Raw genomic sequence first — 22,212 nt, 5'->3', positions numbered from 1 at the left:
CTGTGTCTTCATCACCTTATCTAACACTTTGCTCATTAAATTATACGTTGCCAGTGCCAGTTGCCAAGATATTTCATGTTTTCAATTGATGTTGAAATATGAAGGGAAAATCAACAAAAAAAAACTGTGTAGGTTGGGTAACTAAGTATAAAAAAACCTTATTTGAACATTCTGCCACACGAAATTGCACTTTAAGTCAGTCACAGATTCAAGCAACCAGCACAGGTTCAGAGCTGATAAAAGGGATACAGAGACCTTAATGAGTTATATTTGGCAGTCACTGGGGAAAAAAGGAAAACTTTTTGACATCAATGATTAATCAGAACTACCTCATTAAAAATTGATTTAGTTCAAGTGGTTTGCCGTTCTAACAGACTTAGATAAAAAGCCATCTATGCCTCTTCCTATCTTCTTACCTTACCACCGTACCCTACTATTTATTTCTCCTGCATGAGCTAATCAAGTTTTATAGACTCATAGAGTTATACAGAATGGAAACAGCCCAATTTGCCTACTCTGACCAACATGCCCCATCTGCATTAGTCCCACCTGCCTGCGTTTGGCTCATATCCATCTAAACTTATTCTATCCATGTACCTGTCTAAATGCTTCTTAAATGTTGTGATAGTACCGGCCTCAACAACCTTCTCCAGCAGCTCGTTCTAGACACCCACCACTCTGTGTAAAAAAGTTACCCTCAGGTTCCTATTAAATGTTTCCTCCCTCCTCTTAAACCTATATCCTTTGGTTCTCGATTAACCCTACTCTGGGCAATTAGACAGTCCGAACCTTTTTCTCAGAGGAGAAATGTCCAAACCTAGAGGGCAAAGCTACAAGGTGAAAGGAGGAAGGTTTTATGGACATGTGCAGGGCACGTTTTTTTTTTACACAGAGAGTAGTGGGGGGCTGGAACACATTGCCAATGGTGGTGGTGGTGGAGGCAGATACAATAGTTGCATTTAAGAGGCTTTTAGATAGGCATTTGGGGAGTGCGGGGATATGAATCATGTACGACCAAATGAGACCCGTTTAGCCTGGCATCATGTTTGGCTCAAACATTGTGGTCGAAGGGCCCATTCCTGCGCTGTACTGTTCCGTGTTCTGTCTACCACTCCTCAGCCTCCTCCACAACTTCTTGTTTTATTTCAACTCCTCCACCTGGGACATTCAGTGCCTGAATGCCAAAACAGATGGCATTAGGCAGGTGTTCAGACCTTTATTTGAGACCTTTACTCTCTTGCCCAGAGTAGGTGAATTGAGGACCAGAGGACCTCAAGGTGAAGGGAAAGGTTTTAATAGGAATCTGAAGGGTAATTTTTCCACACAAAGGGTGTATGGAACAAGCTGCCAGAAGAGGTAGTTGAGGCTGGAACTATCCCAACGTTTAAGAAGCAGTTAGACAGGTACATGGATGGAACAGGTTTGGAGGGATATGGACCAAACACAGGCGGGTGGAACTAGTGTTGCTGGGACATGTTAGCTGGAATGGCCCATTTCCACACTGGCAAGTTGGGCTGAAGGGCCTGTTTCCTCACTGTATCACTCTATGACTCTATGGCTGAAACGGAGGGTTCCATGCAGTTCTTCAAGATTCGGGTAAGACGAGGAGTTCAAGGGAAGATGGTCCAGTCGTGAATAGTCTCCAGGATGAATTCTGTGCCTGGTGCAGGTGGTCAGCAATTTTGGTTCAATTATCTGAAACTCAGGAAGGCGAGTAGCTCGAAAGCTGTTCTGAGGCAACCAATTGTGCCAGTCAAGCAGACCATCATATAAGAGAAGGCACGAGATTGGAGGGTGAGCAGTGGAAGAGAGCTGGCAAAGTGAGGTGATGGGGAAGAAGAGTGTGAGGAGTAGAAACGGAGAGTGTAGTGACATGGAGAGTGAGTGGGAGACAGTGGGAGGAAGAGAGTGGGAGAGTGGTGGGGAATGGAAGAGTTGAAGAATAGAGATAGTGAGATGTTGGTGGAATAGAGAAGGAAGAGAGGGTTGGAAAGGATGGGCTTAGAGGAGTATTGGGGGGAGAAGATTAAAGGAGGAAGGCTAAGGAAGAAGCTGTCAAGTACATTTATATCCATTTGGGGAGAATGTGAGTCATTGGCAAGCAAATACTTAAGGTCATGGTCCACAATCTTTTGAAGTTCTATGCTATTGAACCAAGACATAGTTCTGCACAGTCCATGCACACAGTGCACAGCAACAGCCCTCTTTCATTGAAACAAGTGTAGAAAGGAGCTGCATTCTTTAGAAGGGTCTCAACCGAAAATGTCACCCATTCCTTTTCTCCAGAGATGCTGCCTGTCCCACTGAGTTATTCCAGAATTTTGTGTCTATCTTTGGTGTAAACCAGCATCTGCAGTCCCTTCCTACACAAGGAACTACAGATGCTGGTTTATACCAAAAATGCAAAATATCCAGGAGCTAATAAATTAGAAACACACATCAGTCATGGCCTGAAACCACCATCACAACTCAAGAGAAATAATATTAGTATCAGAAGAGCTACATCCAACATAAAATCTAAAACTCATAATGTAATAAGCAAATGGCAGATGGAAAGAGCCCAGGAGGTCTAGAAACTTGCCAACAGTTATGACGTTTGTAGATACTTCAGTACTGTTGAGACGACCTATGCTCCAAACATCAGAGCACCTGCAACAGTGAGAACCAAGAACAGAGGAGCGATCAAACGGACAGAAGGCAGTCAGTGCCCTCTGAGAGATCTCCTCCAGCAAGATGGTGTATTTGGTGCAAACAAAGTTGATTCCTTCTGATGGCATGTTATACACTGCACCTTCAGTGTTGTCACAGCCCAGCATGAGGTTGAAAAGGTTATCCAACAGCTGAAAATCAAGCCGTTCAGAACACACAAAACCCCCGCTGAAATAAAATCTGGTAAGAAGGAATGGGTGATTTTTCGGGTTGAGACCCTTCTAAGTACATCCGGTACAACTTCATTATCTCACTTCCCTCAACTGCTGAAACTAAAACATATCAGAGAATCTCTAAGACATTGTAATCGTGAACTTCTCAAGAAATCAGAGTTGTCCAATTCTGATTTTTATAAAACAGTCTCCTGGAACCTGCCACTGGGAAAATCATTGCTTGAATAATTTCAATGGCTTCCTGTAGCACAAAATAATTCAGTCTCTGCCCTGCTCACACACTGATATTTTAATTCTTTTTTTTCCCCACATAGAAATAATAGATTGATCGTTGCAATGCGTCTCTGTGTGAATAAACAGAAGTGACCAAATGGAATTTGTAGTTCATAGCAATTCTTTACTATGCTGAGTAGCTTGGACACAAGCTTGAATTGAAGATCTCACCTGATGGTCAAATGAAACACACATTGATATCAGACGTAAATGAGATAATATGTTCCTTAACATAAAGTTCATTGCCAATATTATCAATCTATTGATAAAGACTGATGTGTCTTTTGAGATGTGTACTGCTTCCGTTCATCAATCATACTCCACTATGTTGAATTTAACACACTGAGCAGTCAACAATGCAAGAGAAATGCACGACAAGGACAAAATTGTTCAGATAAACAAATCATCAAGTACTAGGCACACTGAGTGTTGTAATGAAAGGCAGTTTAGATGATATGTGGGTGTTACCAAATGGATATTGCATCGGAACAACTATGTAAGCCTTCTATTTTATCTGGAGAACAAAAATATATTGCATACATAGAGGTTCCATGAACAAAATTTCAGAGAATGGAATGGAAAATGCATCCAAAGTGATGTTAATCTGATGACCATTTAATGTGCGGCTGCATCAAGTGGAGCTTTGATGCAAACACAAGTGTGACTAAGTGCTGCGGTTTTGGCTGCCTCCAATGTTGTAAAGGATGTCCATGTTTCCACGGGAAGTTCTAATCAGTTGGACTGTGCCATACAATCTATCCCTCCTAGACATTTTATGTGGAAAAATACCCCAAGTCAATAAGGCAGGGGTATGCAAGGCCCACAGGAAATTGAGGTATAAAATTCTGTTGGATGGTTCTCCAAATAGACTATCATTTGGTCATGTGTTTAGGATGCCTCATCACCGGAAGTTTCATGAAAGCACAGATATTGCTTGCAATTTGGAGAGAAGGACCTTCTCTGTCAGATCATTCAAGCACAGGGATATCTAAGTGCTAACATATTGAGTCATAGAGCCATACAGCGTGGAAACAGGCCCTATTAAATATTCCTATTAAATCTTTCCCCTCTCACTTTAAACCAATTCCATCTGTTTCGTGATTCCCTTACACTGGGTAAAAAAAACTATGCATTCACCCCCTTATGATCTTATACACCTCGACAAAATCACCCCTCAGCCTCATGTGCTCCAAGGTATAAAGTCCTAGTCTGTCGAAACTCGCCCGTAACTCAGGCCCTTAAGTCCTGGCAAAATTGTTGTATGTGACCATTTTCTTCTGGGATGTACATTTGCCAAGAAGATCTGGCAAGAATTGCCGTGTTCTTTCCCAAGGTTCATCCCCAATTGTTGTGTAACATAGGAGCCTTCTCCAAGGACAGGTCCCTGAGATGTACACTGAGACAGTAAACAATGAACTAGAAGATTAACAGCTTGCTGAAGCATGCCCATAGGCTTTGCAAAAAAATTCTCGTCGTTCAATGGAGGGAGCTGTCCTTTACAAATGTTGCACACAAGCACCTTTTATTTTCAAGACATTGCGCTGAGTAATGAACTGAAATCTAGTATAGCAGCTGCAAATATTTTATGGGGCAAAAACTGTGGTTTGCAGCCCTTCCAAAATTGTGCTCTAAGGTAGGAAACATTAAAATATATTCATTATGGAAAATATGTAAAAGACAAATTGATATCAAGCCAAAATAATATGAAACTTGCCCTGAAGTAGATTGCTCTGTTTTTTGTTGTTGATGATAGTGGCATATGAATGTACTGCACATATTGCAAAGTTTATAAATAAAATATAATTTTGGAAAAAGAACATATGCAGTTTGCTAAGATAAAATGATGCAGATGATCAATTGAGGGAGCAGATCTACTCTGTAGTTAATCTGTTCGCAACAATGATCAAAAAAATGCTATTCTTTTATCATTGAGAATTTTAAAATTACAGATGCTGAAAATCTGACATAAAAACTGAAAATGATGGACATACTCAGTAGGTCAGGCAAAATTTGTAGAAAGAGAAACAGAATCACGTTTCAGATTAATGCTTTTTCATTACTTTTAAATGAAGTTCATTGATGTGGATTGTTAACTGTCTTTCCAATTCTTTTTTTTAAACCACTCTACCAAAGAAATTAGTTTACAAGTGGCCCTTCTTCTCGTTCCATTGCTGGTCTTACAATTCTCAAACTACAGTTTCATTAGTGAGCATAAACCACAATGCACATATTGTCAACCATCTTCAGAGGATAGGATCATGAGCCATGTTCTTTGTGCTTCAGGGCATTAGTAAGTAAAATCATTGCATTATTGCATGCTTTAATCCACATTATTCTTCAATGCTTTTGTCAGTTGTCAGCTTGATTTTGCCAATTTCTCATCATACCACATACTGCAACAGGCCCACACCAATGTCATCCCACATTTCTGTATTAATTGCCTTCATTTCCCCTTCTAACGCCAACCTTTTTTGTTCTTTCATCATTATCCCACCTCTGTTTTATTTGTGACAGAACCTTCAACCTCTTCAACTCTTCTTGATTCCTTTTCTAATTTTTTGTTATTCAAATCAAGTCTACAGTTATAGGTAAGTATTCGGCACCCATATCCTTTTTTGCATGGTGAATTGAAAGCAAGTAGTTGTCGTTGACCTGGCAAAGACAGCCTGGCAATCACCAAGCCTTTACCCCCTTTCTTTTCCCACCCTCTCTCTCCTGACCCCCACCTGGACTTGCACCTATTTAATGGCTCCCCCTCCCCTTCCACCTACATTCTTTCCTCTAGCTTCACAATACACACCTGCAATCATTTTCTCTCACACCTTCTGCCTTTTCATCTCTGGCCCTTCTCCAACCATCTTCCTATCAAAAAAACTCCTTCACCAAACCAAACTATTACTTGCAAGGCTTTGACTTTGCCCTCTCCTCTGGTCCAGCTTTCTTCCCCTCCACCCCAGCACAATCAGTATGTAGGATCCCAACCTAAAACATTACTTATCCATGCTCTCCAGAGATGTTGCCTGACCTGCTGAGTTACTCCTGCATGTTGTGTCTTTTCTTCTATCACCAAGCCATGACCTTTTGTCTGATTCCTACAAGAAATAGCTGAAAAATATAGCTTGTACATCTTGTGCTTATTTAATTCTGTATTTGTATTTTCATTGGTTATTTTTCAATAACCTTTCCTCTTTGCATCTGCATTCATCATTACTTGGATATTAATGAAAGCACGGCTTCCTTGCTTCACATTCAATAAAATTAAACTTAGATAGCCAGATTTTAATTTCACTTTGCAGAAAATAAATTGATTGCTGACTACCCATGTTGATATCTACTTCTGCTGGTCCATCAACTTGAACAAAAACATTAAATATATATCATCATTAGATATTAAGAAAGCAATGCACAAGTTACTCTGCAGAGTCTGAAGTAGGGTCTTGACCCGGAAAGTCACCCATTCCTTCTCTCCAGAGGTATTGCCTGTCCCGTTGAGTTACTCCAGTATTTTGTGTCTTTCTTCGGTGTAAACCTCCTACACATCCAAGTGGCTGTTGCTTTGCAAGCAACCATTGACAATATTTTATCACTTAATTTATCAAATATTTCTGATAAATGCATACAACAATGTACTCAATATTCAACAGCAGAGCAACATCCTTGCAGATACAACACAGTATCACTGAAACCTCCGTGATCACTAACGGCATAATCTTCCAGATTTTCCTTACTCCACCACTCCCACAGGTAACCTCATCTTCCTGAGCTCCAAATTCTGCAATTCTCTCCCTGAAGCTCTCTGCCTCTCCCCCTTTTTCTCTTGCAATTGATTTTGTTTGCAAACTTTTCTCTGATGTCACTGTATAAAGTTGTGTAGATAATTCAAGTTTGTACAGCTGACTGCATTGCAGATTAGTTAAAATTCTGCACAATGTTTCACAAATATTTGGCTTAAGAAAAAGTAATGCTTGTAGGATAAGTCAATCTGACCTTGATTTTTACAGAATATGAAATGGTTCCTTAACTGAATAAAATTCTTTCAAAAATATATTTAAAGCCCTAATGCATTCTACACATTAAACATTTCAATATTTTTTTATTTCCTAATGCTACTTCTTCCACTAGTAATTCAGAGATTGTATATTATCTTCAAAACATCATCAGTAATTTTCCAGTGATTTTTCAGATCAGAAATCATCTGATTTGATTTCAGATCAAATCCAAATCATTTGATTTGATTTGCCATCCAATCAAATGGCATTGGATTGCCATTGACTCCAATCTAATACATTACCTTCTTGTGGACAGCAATCATATAAGTAAAAGCTGGAAATCCTCTATTTAAATTGAACAATGTAATCTCTTGTAAAATAACGGTTATAAAATCATAGAATCATTTAGTTATATGGAACAAAAATGGGCCCTTCAACTCGCTGTTTCCACTAACCATTGAGCATCCATTTACACCAATTCTATTACAATCCAATATTTTTACTCATTTCAACCATCACCCCTCCAAACTCTCCCATTTGTTTCCACAAGTTTCCATCTTGTCGTACCTTTTCTTAAATCTATTATGCAAATATTACAAATTTTTCCTTAAACAATTGCAGTTAAATGCAAAGCAAACCTCTTTCATCCTGATTACCCGCAGGATAAATTAACATAGTTTAAACCCTACACGAGCAAAGAAGCTCAAGTGTTGGATCAGCTAATCCAAGTACAATGTCCAGTTTTATTGTATGTATCATGTCAACCATTTAACATACTTATTACTTAACTTTCAGAGGCACGGTTGGAATAAAAATAAATCCTCTTTTGTTAGCATCCTGGTTTAACAGGAGTTGGGTCTCGGTGTGGTTAAATCTGGCTGCTTCATAAAAAAACTGCTCAGTATTAAAGTCGGTGTCTTGTCCCCGGGATTCAACCTGCCAAGTCATTTCCCGGGGCTTAAGCTTCAGGGCCGATTTATGACATTAATGCAAGATGTTTCAATGTAACAAGTGTTCCCCGGAGCATTTTACTCACTGCGGCAGCAAAATTGAACATTTCAACAATTGTAATTTATCGTTTCACACTTTCATGGTGATATAAAATGGCTCGTTTGTTAATGGAAAGCGTGCCCACTGCAAGGAGGGAGGCGTTAAGTTGGAGGTACTGTACTCACTGAAAGCTGCGACGGCGAGCGACAGAGTGACCACAATAGAGACACAGGACACCCACAGTGCCTTCTTGCGGTAACGCTGAGCCTCGTGGGGTTTCAGCTTCTGACTGCTTTCGAGTAAACCTGCGAGAGAGGCGAGGAAGGAAGAAATAAACATGTCATGATTTTATGGTTCTCGCCAGTGCTGGCAAGAGTGCAGATAGTCACAAAAAGCTGGGGTAGCTCAGCGGGCCAGGCGGCATCTCTGCCTGGAGGAAACGAAGAGATGAGGTTTCGGGGTCGAGACCTTTCTTCAGGCAAGTGTGCAGCTCAGACTCAGTGGAGGCACTGTGGGCAGCGGAATGGGTTTTATTGGGTGCAGTCCGGCAGTCTGATTTAGCCTGGACTCGGGGATGCTTAAAGGACTGCTGTTAAGTTTCCTAAACTGAAATTTAGTTGAAGCTTCATACTTGGTGTGTTTAATAATTCATGCATATTTATTCGTCAGTTTTAAGCTGGACTTCGCATAAAAATACAGTCTTAAAAATAATATACATTCAATCACCTAAATAGTCTCATTAATTATAAAGGAGTCTGAAGAAGGGTCTCGACCCGAAACGTCACCCATTCCTTCTCTCCCGAGATGCTGCCTGACCTGCTGAGTTACTCCAGCATTTTGTGAATAAATCGATTTGTACCAGCATCTGCAGTTATTTGCTTATACTAATTATAAAGGAGTGTTCTGTTTAAATTGAAACTGTGCCCACTATTGATCATTTGCATTGTGCAGTCACTCAGCGGAAAGTTTCCACTCTCTGTTAAGTCACTGGCAGACACTTATTTCCCTTGGTTTCGCTTCCTTTGCCCGCTGGCTCCCAACTACCAGCCCCCAAGATCTGCAGTCGCTGCGGATCACACACTCACACTCACTCACCTCTGTTCTCCACCATATTCCCCGACTGCGCACTTTCAGTTATCCTCATTTCGTTATCTTTCTCCACCTTGAACTGTTCCTTCCCCTGGCTGGAACAATGGCCGTTCTTGGCTTCGGTGGCGGTCTGGTTATAGGAGGAACCTGCTGGGTCTGAAGGCGAGTCGCCCATGGCTTAAGTACGGAGAATGCCTCACACAGCCGAGATGCCTGGTCTGAGAAAGAGAGAGAGAGAGAGAGAGAGAGAGGGGGTGGATTTAAACGCGAGCTCACGTCCCCGATTCATCAGCACCGCGCTAGAAGCTGGAAACCGGTTGTTGACGAACAGTCTCTAATTAAAATTCAAAGCGTGATCAGCTCAGATCTGAACCACGTTCTCATTCTGCTTTAGATACATGTAGCCGGGTTCGCAAACATCAATACCAACCTGCAACAGGAACAAACACATGTAAACCTGCATACATTCAATCACCTTCACCCCGTGTATGTATGTGCCAAGGCTTTTGATACAAGGCGCCGGGAAAAGGGTTTTCTTTTTAAACTTATTCTGACTGGTAGAATATTGTAACGCCTGCAACGCTGGGACTTATGAAATTCAAGGGGCGGTACTTCCAGTTCCACTTCTTAATGTTTTTGGTAGGAGCACAATATAATTTATTCATGGCACCCGGCAAAACAATAGAAGGTGCCTGACATTGTTGTACATTGGCATCGGGGTGAGAAAGGAATTAGTTCAGAACTTTGATGATTAGATTTTTCTGTCTAATCGGTGAGCACAAGGGTCAATGTATGCGAAAATGACGGGAGAATTGGTTTTATCAAAAATGTATGTCCACTGTAAAGAGTTTCGGAATGGATTTATAAATTCAGAAGGATTGTGTTCCAGTAAGGTATCCTTTGCCAATTTAGCAATTCTATTCTAGGTGGCGCGGTGCCAATGGCGTTGCAGCCTCATGCAGGGTCCGTGATATATTTGGACTCTTTCTCAACTGTCAGGTGTTAGGGCAGGTGATAGATTACTTTCTTCATACGCTAGAAATCACACTGGGGCTTTACTTTCACCGTGTTCTCTACAGCAGTAAGCAAAGCTTCTCAAAATACAAGATAATTACAATCCGAATGTTATGTGTACGAACATAAAAGAACTTCTGCAGAGAATGTTCTTTGGGCTGAACCTTAGATTTTGGTAATAGTCGCTGTTATGGGAAGAAATGCAAATCCCAAAGTCGCATTCGCTGTGGTGAATCGGCAACGGCGTTAAAAATGGTAATTACTCCAAGAATAAACACAGTGATACAATTTATTTATCTATAAAAAATATTCGATTGGTGGAGTTAAATTATTGGTAAGTTGGTCGATACTGTAAATGGTGGATGAGTCGCAAAATCTGGAAGGAATTGGTGGGGGTGAGGGGGACAATAAAATGGAATCGGTGTGGGAATAGTGTAAATGGGTGGGGACATAAGAGACAGCAGATGCTCGAATCCTGAGTAACAAACAATCTGCTGGTGGGACTCAGCGGATCGAGCAGCACCTGCGGAAGGAAGGGAATGGTGTTAATTAGTGTTTGGTGGTGGGCGGGTGCTCCCGTTGACCAAACCCAACTTTTAAAAAATACCAAGGCTGAATGAAGTAGTCAGCTATAAAATAAGATGTTACAACTGATTAATAATAAATGTATTTCCTCCTGTGAATGCTGGATTTAAAAAAAAGAAAAATGGGATTCTGTATTGCGATATAAGAGAAAAAGACAACATGTAGGTCGTATTTATAACACGTGTTATTGTTTATCGTCAATAGGCTGGTCGTGTGTATTGTTTCATATTTAGGTCACGTTTCATACATTCTATTGTTTGCATGCGGATTCATGTTCAAGCACAATGTCAGCGTGGAGCGATTCTGAAGGGATGACAATGTTTAAAAGCCCCAGAATATTAGCCTTTGCCCATTCTTTGGACACAATGTAGAGAAGGATCCCGACCTGAAACGTCGCCTGTTCATCCCCCCCCCCCCCCCCCCCCAGATGTTGCCTGGCCCGCTGAGTTCCTCTAGCAATTGTGTTTTGCTATTAAACATGCTTGCTCTGAAAGATTTAGGAAACATTCTCTCCTTGACGAGCTATCCGATTTCTACCACACAGCCCGCCCTGTCTATAATCGTGCACAATGACCATTTGTAAATGTGATGCTGGAAACTAGATACTGCAATGAGATGAAACACAAACACACTGTGCATATTGTCGACTATGATCGATCCTTATGTTCCACTACATTTTTCATGTAATTCGAGATGGACCAAAGCTTCAAAATGGTTACTTGACTGCTGCTTATGAGGGGAGGGGAAAGTTTTGCACTTGGATGGTTCCACTTCAATAAATATCTGAGTTAGGCCCTATACTGACCTGGAAAAAAAATACTGGAGAACTGGGCGGGACAGGCAGCATCTGTGGAGGGAATGACCAGACGACGTTCAGGATTGGGGCCCTTTAGACTGAGTGGAGTAGGGGGGGAGAAAGCTAAAAATGAGAGATTTGAGTTGTAAGCTGCCCAAGTGGAATATTTGGTGCTGTTCGTCAATAGTCATGTGGCTTCACTCTAGCAAGGCAGGCTACCCGGGATAGAAAAGTCAGCGTGGGTATGGGAAGGAGAGTTAAAACGGTTAGCAACTGGGAGATCCAGCAAACCTTGACTCACAGAGCACAAGTGCTTGGTGAACCAGTCACCTAGTCTATGCTTGGTCTTGCCAACATAGATGAGGCCACATTGGAAGCACCAAATGCAATAGACAAGGTTGGAAGAGATAAATGCACACCTCTATCTCACCTGGAAGGACTGCTGGGGACCCTGGATGGAGGTGAGGGAGGAGGTGTAGGGACTGCTGTTATATATTTTGTGGTTGCAGGGGAAAGTGCCTGGGGAGGGGCCATATTAGGTGAGAATTGTTGAACCAAGGAGTTGTAGAGGGGCTCATCTCCATGGAAAGCAGAAAGTGCTGGGTATGGGAAGATGTGACTTTTGATGGGATCACGGTGGCAGAAATGTTGGAAAATAACATGCTGGATATGGAGGCTGGTAAAGTGAAAGATGAGAACCAGGGGAAACTCTATCCTTGTTGCATCTGAGGGGAGGGGGAGTGAGTGCAATACTATGGGACACAGAGGAGATGTGGGTGATGGCTCCGTCCACAATAACAGAGGGGAAATGACGTTTACTGAAGAAAGAGGACATCTCAAATGACCGGCAATGGAAAGCCTCTTCTTGGGAGCAGATATGGTAGAGATTCAGAAATTGAAAATAAGGGATTGTGTTCTTGCAAGAGGCAGAGTGAGAGGTGGTGAAGTCAAGGTTATTATGGGTGTCAGTGGCTTTACCAAGCCATCGCCAATTTATTCAAAAAGAAAGGCAAAGTGCTGGAGTAGCTGTGGGTCAGGCAGCATCTCTGGGGAATAAGGAATCGTGTTGTTTCAGGTCAGGATTCTTCTTCAGACTGATTGTGGTGGTAGCGGGGGTGGGGGGAGAAAGTTGAAAGACAGTTGCGGCTGGACAAAGCCTGGTGAGTGATAGGTAGATACTGGTGAGGGAGAGTTTCAATTTGCAGATGGTTAGACAAAGGGCAGAGATGAAAAGACAAAAAGTGGGAGATAAAGATAGATGTGCAAATTGTGAAGCTAGAGGAAGGCATATAGGTGGAAGGGGAATGGGAGAAATGGTTGCGAGTCCAGATGAGTCAACTCATCTTTACCAAGGATGCCAATCTCTTTACGCCCCCATTCCCCACCATCAGGGCCCTCTGGTTCTTCCTTGAACTGTGATTCAATCAGTTCCTCTCACCCAACATTGCTCTGCCTGGTGAAACTCATCCTCACCTTTAACAACTTCTCTTTGACACCCACACTTTCTTCACATCAAAGGTGTAGTGATGGTCACCAGCATGGGCCCCAGCTATGCTTGTCCCTTTGTTGGTTACATTGCACAATCTTTGTTGTCCCCGACACCATTCCCTCAGTCTTTCCCTGCTACGTGCACCAGGGCTGCCTCTTGCACCCGTCATTGATTTCAATGACTTTACACTAATTTCCACCCTGCCTCAAATTCACTTGGATTATCTTTGACACCTCGCACCCCTTTCTTGACCTCTCTGTCTCCTTCACAGGGATTAGCCTCTTACAAGGACATAATCCCTTATTCTCTATTGAGATAAGTTTCTCTGTCTCCACCACACCTGCACCCAAGATGAAGCTTTCCATTGTAGCACATTCAAGATGTCCTTTCTTCAGTAAATGTGCCCCCCCCCACCCACCTCCTCTTCCCCCTGCTATTTGGTAGAAATATTTTTCACCCATATAACTCAGTGGTATGAACATTTAATTTTCCAATTTCAAGTAACATCTCACCTGTCTACCCACACCTTTCTCTGCACATACTGGAGTATGCTTTTACCCACCATCTCCCACCATCCAGTCATCCTGCACTTTTCCTCACCTCCATATGCTCATGCCCATCCCAGAGTCTCATATTTCCCTTGTATTCTCTCTTTCTCCACCCTTTCATCCATCTCTCACCCTGTGACATCCCATCCTTTACATTTCACTCCTCCTCATCTTTCCTTATGTGACAGCATTTTGTCTCTTTTTCACTTCTAGCCTTTGGCACTTACTTCATCCATCTGCCAATTACCCCTCCTCACATATGTGCACGTATCACTTGCCAGCCTTTACCCCACCCCATTTCTTTTTCTGTTTTCTCTCCCCTGCTATAATCAGTCTGAAGAACGGTCCCAAACCAAAATGTTGTCTGTCCATTTATCTCCATAGTGGACATCCGTTTAAAGTGAAAAGAGCAAAATGTAATACAAACCCGAGGGGCAACTTTTTCACTCTGAGATTGGTGCGTATTGAATCGAGCTGCCAGAGGAGGTAGTTAAGCCAGGTACTATAACAGCATTTAAAAGACATTTGGACAGGCACATGGGTAGGAAAGGTTTAAAGGGATATGGGAGAAACATGGGCAAATAGCTTAGATGAGGCATCTTGGTCAGCATGGATGAGTTGGGCTGAAGGGCCTGTTTCTGTGCTCTATGTCTCTATGATGCTATCTGACCCACTGAGTTCCTCCCCCACTCTGGTTTCTGCTCAACATTCTAGCATCTGCAGTTTTTTGTGTCTCTATACTGACCAGCATTTGCTTCAATTTGTTGACATTTTTTGCCGCAAGCTAATCGGTTACTTTTAGGACCATAATTTTGTTTTCTTAGGATTTAAGTTTAGAAGTAATTAAAAGTTATAATACATCCATAGATATACTCTGGAAAGTAATATTGAGATGGTTTACTTTTTTATTGTTGATGATGGATATCTGAATTGTTTTCTTTTTAAATGCTGTAAATGCTTGGCATCAGATGAAAGATCATAGACCAGAAATGTTACCTCTGAGTTTCTCTACAGAATGCAAAAAAAGTTTAGAAAATAAGCATTTTTTTAAGATGATGAGACATGAAAAGGATGGAGCCAAACAAAGGGAATGTGCGCAGACCAAGAGAATGAATGACACAGATGTCTTGGTGTCAGGTCAGTTTAGTTTATTGTCATGTGTATCGCAGTACAGTGAAAAGCTTTTGGTGCGTGCTAACCAGTCAGCAAAAAGACAATACATGATTACAATCGATCCGTTTACAGTGTGTAGATACATGATAAGGGAATCACATTTAGTGCAAGGTAAAGCCAGCAAAGTCCGATCAAAGATAGTCCGTGGGTCACCAAGAGATAAATAGTAGTTCAGCACTGCTCTCTGGTTGTGGTAGGATGATTCAATTGCCTGATAACAGCTGGGAAGATACTGCCCCTGATTCTGGTGGTGTGTGTTTTCACACTTCTATACCTTTTGCCCGATGGGAGAGGAGAGAAGAGGGAGTGGCCAGGGTGCGACTCATCCTTGATTATGCTGCAGGCTTTGCCGAGGCAGCGTTAGGTATAAATGAAGTCAATAGAAGGGAGGTTGGTTTGTGTGATGGTCTGGGCTGCATCCACAATTCGTTGCAATTTCTTGTGGTCTTCCCAAACCAAGGTGAGAGTGTTGAAGGTCTGTCAATGCAGCTGATCACTCTGGAGCAGGTATAATAGAGAATGAGAGCAGATACAATAGCATGAGAACAGAAAGCAGAACACAACTGTTGTAAAGAAATAAAGAACTGCAGATGCTGGCTAATACACAAAAGAATACAAAGTGCTGGGAAAACTCAGCAGGTCAGTCAGCATCACCGGAAACCATGGATAGGTGTCGTTTCGGGTTGAGTCCTTTCTTCAGACAAGAGAAGGATCTTGATCTGAAATGACACCTATCCATGTTCTCCAGAGATGCTGCCTGACCTGCTGAAATCTTCCATGCACTTCGTGTCCTTTTGTGTATGTTATGTGCTATTATGAACAACTCAAATAAAAGAATGCTTGAAATAGCCAACAGGCAGTGAGTGAAAATGCAAAATAATGTGAAAGGTTGAGGATCATGTCAGAACTGATCACAAACTAGAAGGAGTAATTATTTGTGATTTTTTTAATTCTGAATATAATTCCATGGTCTGTAATGTCCCTAGAAAGAAGGTGGACTGCAGTTATTTGAAATGCCTGAAATAAGTGCATTACTAAAAGAACTTATTTTTGAATCATTTACATGAAACAAGTTCTAATCTAAGTGAATGCTATTATTGGAATTCAATGTAAAACAACTTTTAATATTGTTGGGGCCCGTCACAGCATTGCCTACATGCATAAGAAGTATTGCAGGTAAATGTGGACACTGAAAATAGATTTTCACATTTAGACTTGGAATGTGGAAAATGCTCTAGGTTTTTATTTCCATCAATACTTGTCTGGAGATGAAACCGGTGGGCCTTCTTGAACAGTCAAAGTTCTTTTAGTAATGCACTTATTTCAGGTGTGATAACCCTGCAATAATAAAGGAATTGTGATATTTTTCAACTTAAGATGGTCTGGTTTGAAAAGAAGCTGGGCTGAATGTTGTTTTAATTGTATTGTTACGTTTGTACACCTCGCTGTTGAGATTTTATAGGAGAGCAAGGCTGTCAAAGTAAACTTAGTGAATTGATTGACTGATTGAAAGAGATAGCATGGAAACAGGCTTTTCATCCCATCGAGTCCACGCTGACCATTGAAAACTTGTTCACACTAGTTCTATGTTATCCCACTTTCGCAGCCACTCTCTATACACTGGTGGCAATTTACAGAGGCGAATTAACCTACAAACCCGCACATCCTTGGGATATAGAAGGAAACGATGCACCCAAAAGAAAGCCACGTGGTCAATGGTAGAACGTGCAAACCCCTCACAGACAGCACCCGAGGTCCAGATCGAATCTGGGTCTCTGGTGTGTGAGGCAGCAGATTTACCAGCTTTTTGAAGCTTCTGATAAAGTGCACTGCAGATTAAAGTGATGAAAAAATAGATATAGACAATATGTTTACAAACATTCTTGATTGGAAGCATGATTATATGGCATCATCAGGTTGTTCTACTCAGCTTCTAAAGTATATTCAGCTTCAGGGTCCACCAGGTGGCGCCGTCAGCGATGGCAGCCTCGCCAACAGTCTGTCTGTCTTTTCGTCTTTTTTGTTATTTTTAGTGTGTTTTAAAAGTATGTGTTAATGTTCTCTGTTTTTTTTTTATGTGGGAGATGGGGGAGGGGGTCGGAGGAAACCTTTTTCAATCCCTTACCTTGCCGGAAATAAGAAAAAAAATTCTGGATCGTATCTCCGGTCGCTCTGCAGCCTAACATTATGGTCAATAGTCGTTTATTTGTCAAATACACATAAATGTGTAGTGAAATGAAAAATTACCCGCAGTTCAACAATAAGACCAATAAGAATAATCAATAAAATATGCAATAACATACAATCATAAACTAACACCAAACAAAGGAAACATCCATCACAGTGAGTCTCCTCCAGTCCCCTCCTCACTGTGATGGAAGGCCAGAATGTCTTTTCTCTTCCCCTGCCGTCTTCTCCCGTGGTCAGGCTGTTGAAGTTGCCACATCGGGGCGGTCGGGGCTCCCGACATTGAAGCCCCCGCTGGGTGGAGAAAAATCCCGCGGCCTATTTCAGGCCGCGCCGGACGGTGAAAAGTCCGCGGTGGGCCGACCCAAGCCCCGCGATTCGGGGCGGGCGAAGACACTACCGCTGCCGGAGCTCCCGATGTCGGCCCCCACCCAGGGGCCTGCCGGTTTCCGACGTCCACGCGGCCCACGCCGAAGCCTCCGGAGACGAGTCGCAGCCACTCCCGCAGCATCCGATGGCAGCCAGCGCCGCAGGTGGTGAGTCCGGGCCATAGGCTCTGCGAACCAGAGCCCAGGTGGTCCCAACCGGAGGCCGCCAGCTCCAGGTGCATGGCCGATGGTAGGCCGCAGCGGGAACGGAGACACGACACAGAAAACGAAGGTCGGGTCTCCGTTCGGGAGAGACACTTTTACAGTTCACACACCCCCCCCCCCATAACACACAACCGCAAACACTACAACATATTTAAACTACAATTCAGACAAAAACAACAAAAAACACAAAAGACAAACGGACTGCAGGCAAGCCACAGCTGCGAGGGCAGCGCTGGCTCCTCCGTGCTGGCGACCTTGCTCGAGATTGACTTTGAGCCCCACCGCCGGGCCGTGGATTTACCATCGGAGCCTGCGATCCCTTGCCTGGGATCGACGCTTCAACCACGGCCTGCGGATTTCACCATCGAGGAGCTCGCAGTCTTGGGTAGAGACTGATGTCGGGAAGCTCCAAAGTCACAGGAGATTCGATTAGCCCCGACCCGGGATCTGATCACCTGGAGCGGGGGGACCTGAGATTCCCCCCGATGCGGGAGCTTGATCGCCCCGACGTGGAGGGCTCGACCGCCAGTTACGAGAGCCAAGATCGCCCCGACAACGGAAGGTTCGAGTGCCCCGACTGCGAGAGAACAAAGAAGGGAAGAAGTTTGAACTTTTTTTGCCTTTCATCACAGTAAGGAATGTGGAGGAGTCACTGTGGTGGATGTTCATGTTAAAAATTTATTTGGGTGTCTTGTTGCTCTTTGTTGGTCTGACTGTTTGGCAAATCAAATTCCTCCTATGTTGCAAAACATACTTGGCTAATAAAGTACTATTATGATTATGATTATTTTTATGATTAAAATTCATTATTTTAACATCAATCATTATGCACTATAGTTTTAATGAACATAGAAAGGTACAGCACAGGAACAGGTCCTCTGGCCCACAATGTCTGTGCTGAACATGATGCCAAGCTAAACAAATCCCAGCTGCCTGCACATGATCCACATTCCATCCTTCCCTGTGTATCCATGTGCCCATCCAAAATCAATTTACATGTCACTATCATATCTGCTTCTACCACCACCACCCCTGGCAGTGTGTTCCAGCTGAGGGGAGACATAATAGAAGTATATAAATTTATGAGGCTTAATTTGATATATTTCTATCATGTCTTCCCTCAGACTTTGAAGCTCCAGTGAATACAATCCAATTTTGTCCAATGTCTCTTGAAAGCTAATACCCTTCAACCCAGGCAACATTCTGGCCAACCTCTTCTGCACTCTCTCCAAAGCCTCCACATCCATCCTGTATTGGGACATCCAGAATTGTATGCAGTACACCAACTGCAGCCTAACTAAAGTCCTATAAAGCTGCATCATTGAATTACTGAAGTGTAAATACTGATCCACTTCAATACCCGGAAGGCGAGATGCAGCTCGGCGATCTGTCGACATGTTTAGTTTATAGCTTGGTTGCCAGTAGCAACTTTTGAACCCGCTGAAACCAAAGAAGCCCTTTCACATACCAACAGGGCAAAAACGTTTCAAGTCATTTTGTGGAACTTCACAAAGGTGCGCACATTAGTGGACGATGTAGTATTTACACGTTAAGTTAAAGGTTAAATACGATGTTTCAACCAGAACCAGAAGTAAGCGGACATTACCATTTAATTCAGACTTGCCACATTGTAGCTGATCAGCAGTTTCTATTTTCCAAATGAATCGCTTCAACGGAAAATCCTGTTAGTTCTAGTTGAAACTTAATTTGTTGGAGAGAATTGCATTTGTTGGAGAGAATTGCATTCTTGTGGAACAATTTAGCGTCGACCGCCCCTTTGCCTGCAAAGATCCTGCTTGACCCGCTGAATTCGTCAAACGTTTAATTTTGTGCCTCAGATGCCAGCATCTGCAGTCATTTCTGTGTTTAGTAGAAAATAGCATTTGATATATTGCCATAATATCATCTTGGGAAATTTTATGCAGAATCTCACACAATGATAGCTATTTTATGACATTTCATGCCATCTTATTTTGAATATTTCAAATACTTTCAGTCGTTTCCTTGGGTGAACTTTAACAGTTTATCCAAACTATTGAAACAATATTCCTTACGTGCTTTTAGATGGAGATTGTATACTGTACCAAACCTTGGCTAGTTGGTAGAATATCACAAGATCTCATGTTCTAATTCATAGGAACATAGAAAATAGGTGCAGGAGTAGGACATTCGGCCCTTTGAGCCAGCACCGCCATTCATATCATCATATCATATCATCATCATATCATATATATACAGCCGGAAACAGGCCTTTTCGGCCCACCAAGTCCGTGCCGCCCAGCGATCCCCGCACATTAACACTATCCTACACCCACTAGGGACAATTGTTACCTTTACCCAGCCAATTAACCTACATACCTGTACGTCTTTGGAGTGTGGGAGGAAACTGAAGATCTCGGAGAAAACCCACGCAGGTCACGGGGAGAACGTACAAACTCCTTACAGTGCAGCACCCGTAGTCAGGATCGAACCTGAGTCTCCGGCGCTGCATTCACTGTAAAGCAGCAACTCTACCGCTGCGCTACCGTTCAATATGATCATGGCTGATCATCCAAAATTAGTACCCCGTTCTGGCTTTTTCCCCATATCCCTTGATTCCCTTAGCCCTAATAGCTAAATCTAACTCTCTCTTGAAAACATCTAGTGAATTCGCCTCCACTGCCTTCTGTGACAGAGAATTCAACAGATTCATAACTCTGGGTGAAAAGGTTTTTCCTCATCTCAGTCCTAAATGGCAAACTGTGACCCATGGTTCTGGACTCCCCCAACATCGGGACCATTTTTCCTGCATCTACCCTGTCCAATCATAGAAACATAGAAAATAGGTGCAGGAGGAGGCCATTTGGCCCTTCAAGCCAGCACCGCCATTCATTGTGATCGTGGCTGATCATCCACAATCAGTAACCTGTGCCTACCTTCTCCCCATATCCCTTTATTCCACCAGCCCTTAGAGCTCTATCTAACTCTCTTTTAAATTTATCCAGTGAATTGGCTTCCACTGCCTTCTGTGGCAGAGAATTCCACAAATTCACAACTCTCTGGGTGAAAAACTTTCTTCTCACCTCAGTTTTAAATGGCCTCCCCTTTATTCTTAGACTGTGGCCCCTGGTTCAGGACTCCCCCAAAATTGGGAACATTTTTCCTGCATCTAGCTTGTCCAGTCCTTTTATAAATTTTATACGTTTCTATAATATCCCCTCTCATCTTTCTAAACTTCAGTGCCTCTAAGAATTTTATATGTTTCTCTCAGATCCCCTCTTATCCTTCTAAATTCCAGTGACTACAAGCCCAGTCGACCCATTCTTTCATTATATGTCAGTCCCGCCATCCCGGGAATTAACCTGGTGAACCTATGCTGCACTCCCTCAATAGCAATAGTGTCCTTCCTCAAATTAGGAGACCAAAATTGCATGCAATACTCCAGGTACAGTCTCATCAGGGCTCTGTACAACTGCAGTAGGACCTCCTTGCTCCTAAACGCAAGTCCTCTTGCAATGAAGGCCAACATTGCCATTAGTTTTCTTCACTTCCTGCTGTACCTGCATGCTTACTTTCAATGACTGATGTACAAGCACATCCAGGTCTCGTTGCACCTCCCCTTCTCCTCATCTGACACCATTAAGATAATAATCTGCCTTCATGTTCTTGCCACCAAAGTGGATAACCTCACATTTATCCATATTATATTGCATCTGCCTTCCTTCTGCCCACTCACCCAACCTATCCAAGTCACCCTGCAGCCTCATAGCATCCTCCTCGCAGCTCACACTGCCACCCAGCTTTGAGTCATCCGCAAACTTAGAGATGTTACATTTAATTCCCTCGTTTACATTGTTAATATGTATTGTAAACAACTGGCGTCCTAGCACCAAGCCTTGCGGCACCCCACTAATTACTGCCTGCCATTCTGAAAAGGACCCATTAATTCCAACTCTTTGCTTCCTGTCTGCAAACCAGTTCTCTATCCATGTTAATACCCTACCCCCAATAACGTGCACTAATTTTGCACACTAATCTCTTGTGTGGGACCTTGTCAAAGGCTTTTTGAAAGTCCAGATACACCATATCCATTGGCTCTCCCTTATCCATTCTACTTGTTACATCCTCAAAAATGTTCTCCATTGCTACCACCCTTCGCCTGCGGTTTAAGAAGATGCACAAATCTTCGCCAAGGATACTGCAATCTCTTCTTGCCTCTCTTAATAACCTGGGATAGATTTCATCAGATCCTGGGGATTAATCCATTTTAATGCTCTTCAAGAGCCCCAACTCCACCTCCTTGATTTTAAAATCCCCTTGCATATTAGTAATCTCCACACTTACTCCATGTCCTTTCCCTTGGTGGATACAGATGCAAAGTACTAATTTAGTACCTTGGCTAATGTAGTGTATATAATAGTGTATATAATGGTAACTGTAACTTTAAGAACTGAGTACTAGAATGGGATGATTTGTATCATGTGATATTTTCAATATCTTACCAGTCTCGTGAATATGTGTGAGTACGCGCAGTGTACTTTTGTAAAATAATGAAGACCCACACTGACAACAGCGTGCACTGAAAACCTGTGCTTTGTTTCTATCTACATGCTAAAGCCGTAATA

General features: G+C 42.6%; 1 protein-coding gene across 8 annotated transcripts in view; it reads right to left on the bottom strand.

Annotated features, from left to right (window-relative positions):
• tmem163a (transmembrane protein 163a) overlaps positions 1–22,212 on the bottom strand; it is a 181,479-nt gene that overhangs the window by 68,462 nt on the left and 90,805 nt on the right. For 6 of the 8 annotated variants that reach the window (XM_078403422.1, XM_078403427.1, XM_078403423.1 and 3 more), the window contains 2 exons: positions 9,230–9,441; positions 8,320–8,439 (listed from right to left, as the gene is read on the bottom strand). In XM_078403422.1, coding sequence (XP_078259548.1) covers positions 8,320–8,439; positions 9,230–9,398 — 289 coding nt within the window. In that variant the 5' untranslated portion in view covers positions 9,399–9,441. Of the gene's footprint in view, positions 1–8,319; positions 8,440–9,229; positions 9,442–9,653; positions 9,761–22,212 lie in introns of those variants that run through there. The other 2 variants (XM_078403430.1, XM_078403425.1) reach the window with 2 other exon arrangements.

Source organism: Rhinoraja longicauda, chromosome 8 (genome assembly GCF_053455715.1).
Source record: "Rhinoraja longicauda isolate Sanriku21f chromosome 8, sRhiLon1.1, whole genome shotgun sequence".
Taxonomy (NCBI): Eukaryota; Metazoa; Chordata; class Chondrichthyes; order Rajiformes; family Arhynchobatidae; genus Rhinoraja; species Rhinoraja longicauda.
The sequence above is the reverse complement of the archived record's forward strand: the minus strand, read 5'-3'. Positions and strand labels throughout refer to the sequence as shown.